The sequence below is a fragment of the Anarrhichthys ocellatus genome, unplaced genomic scaffold (genome assembly GCF_004355925.1).
Source record: "Anarrhichthys ocellatus isolate YVR2014 unplaced genomic scaffold, GSC_Weel_1.0 scaffold14, whole genome shotgun sequence".
Classification (NCBI taxonomy): domain Eukaryota; kingdom Metazoa; phylum Chordata; class Actinopteri; order Perciformes; family Anarhichadidae; genus Anarrhichthys; species Anarrhichthys ocellatus.
In genome coordinates, this window is record NW_022280044.1 from 1,191,217 (window position 1) to 1,200,383 (window position 9,167).

The 9,167-nt window shown below is 40.4% G+C and overlaps 1 protein-coding gene across 2 annotated transcripts; it reads right to left on the reverse strand.

Moving 5' to 3' along the window:
- Positions 1-147: 147 nt before the first annotated feature.
- LOC116387002 (regulation of nuclear pre-mRNA domain-containing protein 1A) lies at positions 148-8,736 on the reverse strand. 2 transcript variants are annotated; one of them, XM_031853672.1, is made up of 7 exons: positions 8,274-8,736; positions 5,567-5,696; positions 4,642-4,748; positions 4,019-4,113; positions 3,644-3,770; positions 2,958-3,133; positions 148-1,232 (listed from the first exon to the last, which is right to left on the reverse strand). In XM_031853672.1, the coding sequence occupies exons 1-7, from the start codon at positions 8,422-8,424 to the stop codon at positions 1,134-1,136; spliced, it is 885 nt and encodes a 294-aa protein (XP_031709532.1). In that variant the 5' UTR covers positions 8,425-8,736; the 3' UTR covers positions 148-1,133. The 2 variants fall into 2 exon arrangements, with proteins under 2 accessions (XP_031709532.1, XP_031709531.1); XM_031853671.1 differs by lacking the exon at positions 148-1,232 and having other exon boundaries at positions 2,370-3,133.
- Positions 8,737-9,167: the final 431 nt, after the last annotated feature.

Consider the following 9,167-nt stretch of genomic DNA (forward strand, 5'->3'; position numbering starts at 1 on the left):
ACAAGAGCGACGTCGTTTTAGTTCCGCGACTGTTGATGGACGTCCGTTCACGCCCCCTGCTGGCCAGGACCAACACATGCGATCAAATCGAGTGGCTAGATACTGTATACTGCAGACAAGACTGCAAAGATTTGTACATTTTCCGTTTATTTGGTTCTAAGAAGAATTTGCTTTTAAATGTACAAAAACAACAGCTTAAGTCTGGCTTTGGAAACGAGGGGCACCTATCAAGCTGTGTGAGGCGTCTGCACAGCATTCAGTAGAGTTAAGGATAAATCTATGAAGCAGTGTGTGATACAGTAAACAAGACAACCGGCTCCTTCGGTCATTATGTCAGTACAGTGGAGGTCTGAGCAGCTTTAGACTACAGAGAGATAGCTCAGTAATTTGTCTGAATGACCATTTCACCACACGCCTCGTCGACAATGATACAAATCATTTACAGGTATAACTCCCATCATATTTACATGCAAATTTCAATATGTACATAGAACCATAACTTACAAACCCCTCGCAGAAAGAGGCTTTACGTAAATGATGATTACACATTTTGGTTTGCTTTCAGGGACATGGCTTACAGCTCAGCTTCAGAATATGGTTTCTTAAATTGTACATTCTCTTCAGAGGCCATTATCACACTGCATAAAAACAACGATATACAGCCAAGAGTTAGACAGATTAATTTACAGATATAGACTAGTAAAATAAACTTGCGAAAACAATCCAAAACACTGAAAATATTATAAATGATCACACTAGGGGGGGTATTCTCTGGTGCATTATCTTAAGTCACTATGAATACAAAAATATCACACCAGCATCACCGATGCCACTTTAAAGGGACCAAACCAAGAGGGGCTTGTTGTCTGACGAGTACGAATCTTAATTTTCAATGTACTGATAACATACAGCACAAAGATATGAACTCACAGACAGAAAAAGAAGACACTCTGTTCATGAAAGCCATGTGGATAAATAATATGTTAAAGACAGAATGAGAACGACAGGTCACCACACAGACACTTCCCAAAACCAAGAATATGGCAAAGTCACTGATCAAATGTCTAAGAGACAGGTTGAGATGTTGCAGAAGCAGGAGGGTCAGGTTATCCGGTCAGGAGGTGAAACTTTAGTCATTTGGAAGAGTTGTAGAGTCCTCCTGGAAGATTGTTCAGACGCGCACGCAGCTCCTTTCGGACCTGGGTCACCCTCGCCAGTTTGCGTTTGTATTCCTGAAAATGTGCACAGCAGAAAAAGGTTCATCAGCGCTCAAATATCTCATAGCTTGAATGAGTGACATTGTGATTTTTGAATTTTTCAAAGTCCCAAAAGCCATAGTGGACAGTTGTAAGGAATTGACATCATGTAATTAGAAAATGTGAATAAAAAGATATGAAGACCATTAAAAAAAAATAGAAGTAAGGTTATGTCATTGATATGATAACTTTGTATTGCATTGTGTAAAACAGAATGTGGTGTTAGTTAAAGGTCTAACGTAGTTTAATGACACAAAGTTTGGATTTCTGGCCAAATACATGTCGTCACTCACAGTTAAGTTGAATTTGAAAACACAAAAAGTTGTGCGAGCATATTAAACACATTTTTTTTAGCCATTAAGCCTGCAACCCATTTAACTCTTTCAAAACACCTGCATTTATTATGAGATTTTAAAAAAGAAAAAAGAAAGATGTATTACTAATTTTGCCACAGCTTCATGACTAACTTGCTACCCGGTTTACTTTCACCTCCATCTGTGAAACTTAAGTAAGATCATCAAAATAGAGACTAACTTTCTTCCCCCCCAATACACAAAGCAAAGAGGGTTCAAGTGTTTAGGTTTATTTTACTCTCTGTTCAAGACAACCAACAAATCTGCAGGGAAGCCATAGTGGCCGATTAGACTATAAGAGAATTCATGGCTGTGACGTAACAGGTCAGCCAGCAAAGCCACCTATATATTGTGTTTTACTCCTTAAAGACACAGTAACATGTAGTATCACTCAAAGGTGTCATATCTGCTGCATTGCATGTTTATTGTGTACGTTTACAGCTGATGCATGTAGGTGTGTTGTGCTTGAAAACACATTTCCTCACCAAATTTAGTGTGAGTCACACAAAAACAGGCACAATAATCCTGCCCTGTAACAAGATTCCTAAAAACCTTCTTTGTTTTGGTTTGACCTGTAATAACGTCGTAAGTTTTCCTCTATTTGAGCGATTGGATTTCTTATTGAATGGAGCTCAATTTAAGCTTGAATGTGAAGTTAACATTTACTGTGTCAATACTAGAAAGACAACAAATACTGTTATTATAGACCATCTCCACCAGGAGCTGCACATGTAACCGCAAAATAAAAGCACTCACAAAATCAGTTTTATTTTTTATTTTCAGTTTTTTTGTTTTTTTATTACAAAAGAGTTGACTGAGTGAAGATACAAATATGAAATGCTTTATCTTCTTGGTATCCTGTGGATAAAAGGCTGGACAGTTATTGTCACCACAAAAAAAGAATATTGCTAAGAGAGAAAAAAAAGAAAATATGTTGTTGAGTTTCTCCAAAATCAAGTGTTTTGGTTGATACTTACCTTAAGAGAAGGAAGTATACATTGAGTAAAGATTGAACCGGGTTAAATGACAGAGGCTAAAAGAAGAAGTACTTCCTTGTGAGAGGGGAAAATATTACAGTGAGTCCAAGTGTATCTCTCCTGTTTGTAAGGCCTGACAATCACATTAGAATCTACGGTCTGAAACCTAGAGTCTGACTCAGCAACATGACAGGCACTCTGCAGAAGTATGCAACATGCTGAAATACATGAAAACAAACGGTTATTCAAAAGAAGCTTGAGCACACAGCTACGCAAGACAGATGAACACCAGAAACAATAATGATGTGGCACAAAGGTGAGGTGGACAACAGACACACAGTAATCCAAAGAAAGAAAAGTGATTTACGCACTTCTAGTTTCTGCTCGTTCTGGGTCAGCCCGTCCTTCTGGCTTTGCAGGAAGACCGTAAGTGTGCGTGTGAGTTGCCTCCGATCATCGATCTCTGCCGCCAGGCGACCGCTGTAGTCCGCTAGCACCATGCAGGCCTCCTCCACCAGCCGGGAGAGACGCTCCCCCGACTCCTTATCTGAAGCACAGAGAGCACAAAGAGAGCATAACCAGTCTAGAGGGTTCAACTGGAGGCCATTCAGTCATCCGTCAATACTGGTACAGCGTAAAGAGCTACTGTGTACCCACTGGCGAATCAAACATGGTTTCCTGTGCTAGATGGTAGCCATTTTTATCTTTGTCCATTTTTATCTTTGTCCGTGTCCTGTTCAAGGGCACTTCAGTTTGTTTGTAACGTTTGTTTTTTTGGAGTGAAGGCTAGGCCGCTACACTCGGTATGCTCTTTAATGAACAGTGTGTCAAAGTGGTTCAATGATGTAGACGTGTTGTCTCAGCCTCCAGAAGATACGGGTTTCCATACAGATCATTGCAACACTTTTAAAAAGGTCCGGTGAACCATTTTGGAATATTTAGAAAAATCATCTACTGTTGAGGGATAGTTGGGCAATGAGAACAAATGAGTGAGCGGTGGAACATACGTGTGTGTGTGTGTGTGTGTGTGTGTGTACAATAGTGTCCTGCCTCCTACCTGTGATCCTGTGAAGTAGCGAGGTGTCTTGCACCTCAGCAGGAAGGGATGAGATGCGCTGACGCAGCACTGAGTCGCCAGAGGCGGCATTTTCCAGCTCCTGAAGAGCTCGGATTAACTCCGCTGTCTGAGGTAGCGGGAGGATGAGAAGCAGGGGAGCAAAGGAAGGAGAGATGTTAAGGAAGTATGGTAGATTTAGGAGTGAACATGAGTATGCGTCAAGTATGAGCAATATTAGAGGCAACAGAGAAAGGAAGTACTGCGATACAAATACATCCAGAGGCAGCTGCATCATTAAAAAGAGCCTCTAAAGGTTCACAGTGCATTTCATTAACACCCTGTATTTATGGCGACGCCGTTTGTTTAGGGAATCACCTGTGGGGGCTCAGCTGGGGAACTCTGGGAAGCAAAGTCCTCATCGTCTGGTCGGATCTCCTCATACGCCCTCTTCTTCGCCTTCTTTTCTCCATCTAGGGTTTAGAATAAAAGACAAACAGAGCTTTCCATGAGCGTCAGCTGCCAGCCAAACAGCCAGGTACTTTATTATATTCACTTTTGATTCTAATAAGATCGTTTTTTATTAATAATAAAACACTAAGCATGTACTTCTTACGACCACCAGCATCCACTTAAAAGAATGAGAGTATGATGGAGGAGAACCGTGCCATATGTATCAGTGGCACGTGCACGCTCAGCTAAACTGTTGTGTTCCTGCCGAGGAGGGGGGGGCACAGGCCGATGTCATATGAGGAAAACGTAGGCTACGGCTCAGCCTCACATTTGCCTGAAAGTTCACTGAAGTTTGACGGGATGTGAAGATGCAAACCAACCTGCTTTCACGTCATCGTAACATGAACTCACCCGGCACAAAAAAACGAATTTGCGTTCTGTTAACGCAGTAAAGCAGCATTACTTGGATTAATAACTGTAATCCCTTCAGCACTTCAGTAACGCGCCCAACGCTGGTATTAAGTAGCGTTAGTGTTGGGTGAACTTACAAAGGACTTGCGAGAGCTGATCCAGCAGGTTGCTCTCGTACACAGCTCTCTCCTGCCAGATAGACAAAACCCGACCTAGCTGCTTCTTATAGCCCTCCTCGCCATCTCTAGACAGGAAAACACAAGACAGGACATACAGCTGACATTTGGGCTGGACAATACAGGAAGAAAAAAAGATAAATTCTTCTTATTAATTCATAACGTGTTTAGGTTATTCCCATCCGGTGGTCCCAGAGATAATGAATCACATATTAAGCTGCAATTCTCGAGTGTTTACAAAATCCCTCTTGCATAAATCTGACTGCAAGTTCTTGTAGTGTTAATTTTGAAGTCAAAGTTGTGCATCAATATATTAAAAACAGTCACTACTTAATCAGGCTTGGGGAGTAACAGAATACATGGAATGGCATTACGTGATTAGGAAACAAAGTTTGATCAGATTACCGATACATTTAGCAAAACAGGGATTATAAACAGCATTACAATTTCAAAACGCATCTTAAAATACAGAACATTGTACAAGTACCATGCGCACACATTACAACATTTCACAACACTAGTCTCACAGAATGGACTCTAACTTAGTGAAAAACAATGCTTTCATTGGGTGGAAATGTTGCCGTTATTTTGTATGTAAAGCAGAAAAGGAGAACATCATCAGAGTACAGCACAAGCTAGCACAAAGTGATGTTGTATATTATATTCTGCTTATCAAAATGTTGGCGATATTTCTGCATTTTACTTTTCTCTCATCTTAATTTGCATGTTTGGTATTGAGGTAAGTAATCAAGTGATTTCCCTTTACCATTGTGATACTTGGATTAGGTTACTGACTACAACATGTACTATGACCCTGTACTTAAACAACAGACAAACAATAGAAAAACACACATTACACAGTCCTAAATGACGTAGAAAATCTGACCTGTACACATGTTTGAACGCATCGACGATGACCGGTGCAAAGTCCTGTGTGAACTCCGGTCCTTTCTTCTTGCTGTTCTGAATGACGTCATTGGCCAAGTAAACGAAGGTCAGCTTGCGTGACACCTGAGCTGCATACATTCAAATGAACACACACACACACACATATTAAAGTGAGGCCTTTGGTAATGATTTACACCACTGAACGTTAAGCCCAGCGGTAGGTCAATACCCTGCTGAAGATTATACTACAGATTATCGATTTCATTCTTCATGAAATGATTACAAGAAGAAAAATACCAAATTGTAAATCCAAAGCCATGTTTTTCCCACCAAGTCAGACTATTGTGTATTTAAGTTACTCTTCCATGTATCAAACCCAGCACATCACATCACACTCACAGCGATCAGTCACAGCTAAGAACTAAATTTGTCCGGCAACAACCGTTAACTCACACAGGTTGTGAAAGAATTCAATTCCACGTGTAATTTGTCTTTTCTTCACTCTAACCACGCGGCTTGTTGCGTTTGTGTTTTATCCACCAACATGTTCCTCATGGCACAGTCACGTTATCATGGTGCATCTCTTTGTTGTTTTTGGAATGGTGACAAGTCAACACTGAGCCGAGCGTAAAGCTCAAGAGGAATGTGCCGTCACTGTCCCCGTTGCTATTAACACGGCACACACCTTCAGGTCCTCAGACACGTTCCGAAAATACAAACAAGCTCCTGAGATATCATTAGGCTGGTGAACAGCACCCTAAAGGAAACGTGGGCCAGTAATAGCTACCACTAGAGTAATACCACACAGCCAGACAATATGCTTCTTAAAACTAATTTTAAAAAATATTCACAAAAAATCTACTATGTACTTTTACTGTAACTGCATCAACTAAATACATTTGTGAACCCGCTAACTTCAACTGTAATGATCCGATGTGGATTAGTCTGATTACAGTAGTCGCTTTGATGGCACCTTGATGCAAAATAACAATAATAATAACGTGTTATAAATCCATAGGACACCATTACATTATAGTTACACAGCAATGTTCAACACATTCAGGATCATCTTTTCTGCAGTGAAAGGTGAAAGAAGCGTTTTCAATTCTGTGATGTTTTATAAACTATTATAGTGACAATAAGCCAAAAATAAAATGATATATTGAATATCGAATTGACACAGGAGTTTATTATTCAGTGACTCTCAAAGAAATAAGAAAAATAAAGCGTGTTGCTGCCTTAAAAGGTAGGGTTGGTAATCGTAAAAAACATTTTTGATATTTCTGTTGAATATCTCTTCACATCCCAACAGCAATCAATGAATAAACATTATTTTATTTTCATTTACACTAACTGCTGCCTAAGCCTTTGAGTATCACACTGACTGAACTTCAGTGTATCTTGTATCCTTAACAGCATCAGTGGAACACTTGAAGCCTTCGGGGGATCCAAAGTTGAACTTTAGTCAAATGTGTGTGTCAGTGCTTGAGAGTAGAATGAGTGAGAAAGAAATTAGGAAACAAAATGATTGAGAAACCACCTTTTGGTCTAGCTTAAGTTTTTTTACATACCAGAAGAAATGCAAGTCCATCCCAGCAGCGACAAATAGCAGCAGCTAGAATACGTTACTAAGTAGAGGGAGCATCATTGGCCACATGAATTTGAGGTTGAAGTCATTGATTAACTGACCTATTTCTGGTGATCAGTGTTTAACTCACGGATGAATGATGTCGATGTAGGGTGAACATGAACCTAATAATGCAATCTAATAATATAACCACTCTCTTTTAGTCCTGAGAGAAATCTACCTCATCTGTTAACTGCTCCATCGTGTTCACCAGCGAGCCCCCAGCTGTGTCTGTCTGCTGTGAGGTATACCGTGGGACGTTTAGAGACTTTTAATTTATAACAGCTGACTACTGCATCCAAAAACAGTGCTATTAAAGCAAAACAATGAGCTGAAACTCACTAGACAGATTCATAGAGTGGAGGGGAGCTGATTCTCAGCAGGTGCATCTCTACAAGCAATCACCTTTCAAATTCATGAAGTTGTTCACAAACTGTCTTATTTTCTTGCATAAAATAAATCAATTATAACCTTTAAGCTGCATGAATTGATTTGTTGTACACTTGGTGGCAGTAGAACAAGCTGTAAACACAACATTGACATATTATCACCTTTCAAAAGATACTTACACATCCCACAGATGTGGAGCAACATCAGCATTAACGTGGAGTCTTGGTAGTGAACACCTGGATGCTCTGATTTGGTCTCCCAACTCTTTGCCTCTTTGAGCTCTTCAGCTGCTAAATGCTCCACCATGTTCACCAGCTAATCATTAACATTATCAGTCTGCCACGTGGTGCCGCAATAACAGAATTAAGGGCTTTTAATATCTGAATTAAAGGTCACCTTTGACCGTGAGGTATCTTATGGAGGCCTTGTGTCAGGGCTAAACTATGTGTGCTGTCATCTTGTTTACCAGTGCTAACGTGGCTAGCGTTAGCAGTAACTGAGCTAACAACGACACCATGCCCAACAGCTTTAAAGTGAGCTATGATAACATTAGCTGGACATGAACAATAACGCTTTAGCCACACAGCTATCCAGCTCCTGCAGCCAGAGGCTACACTCAACTTAAGTTATTAGTGTGGTTCTTTATTGTGGGGGAACTAGCTAAACTGTTAGCTTTTGTCGACCTTACCTTTCTTCAGTTCGTTGATCCAAACACCGACAATGGTCCTCGAGTGTTTTCTGTGATGAATGAGCCACAACGACAACGTCTGCACACTTTGCTGCGAGTTGCTGAGCTCGGACAGTTTCTTTTCTAGAGCCGCCTCAGAGAAAGCTGACATCTTGACGAGTAGATTAGATCTACGACACTGGGAGAGGTTTTACGGCTTTACTGTTTCTCCCAGATGTGTTATCTACAGCCAGTTAGCCAGTCACTAACGTCACATGCATTTTAGCCCCATCCAAATTAAATGTAAAACGCTGCCTCCCCTAAGCAAAGACTGGTTTGTTAATGCTAACTAGTTAGAGTTGAGGTGAAGCTGCCTTTCGGGTTTAGCTAGGGACAAACCACAGCACTTGAACGCAGCCTGCAGGAGCTGCTTCCGCACGCTGCGTTCAAGTCCGATGGAATTTACAGATGTAATGATGATAATCCAACTGGCAGCTATTTATAATATGAATGAGCGTTGTTAAAAGGTCGTGGTTTACTACTGGTTTGCAGCACACAGACCACTGGTTACTGGGTGTACACGTGTGTGGTTCCCACTCATATCTGACAACGAAATTATTTGTTGAATTTGACTGCGTTGAGATTTTGCAGAGGCTTACATCTATCCTAGTTAACTTTCCTCACCCTTCATAATGTGAAGTTTGATTTAAAATCTTACATTTAAACAGAAGTTCACAAAATATGTTTTGCACCACAGCTCTGGACATGTGCATTGTTACAGTAGCTGCTGCTATCTTAAGCATACAGTACATACTTATATAATATGTACATATATGTATTTATGTTACCTAACCATATGATGTCAACTGATGACCGCAAAAAAAAACAGTCATCCAAAACAAACTGAAAAAATAC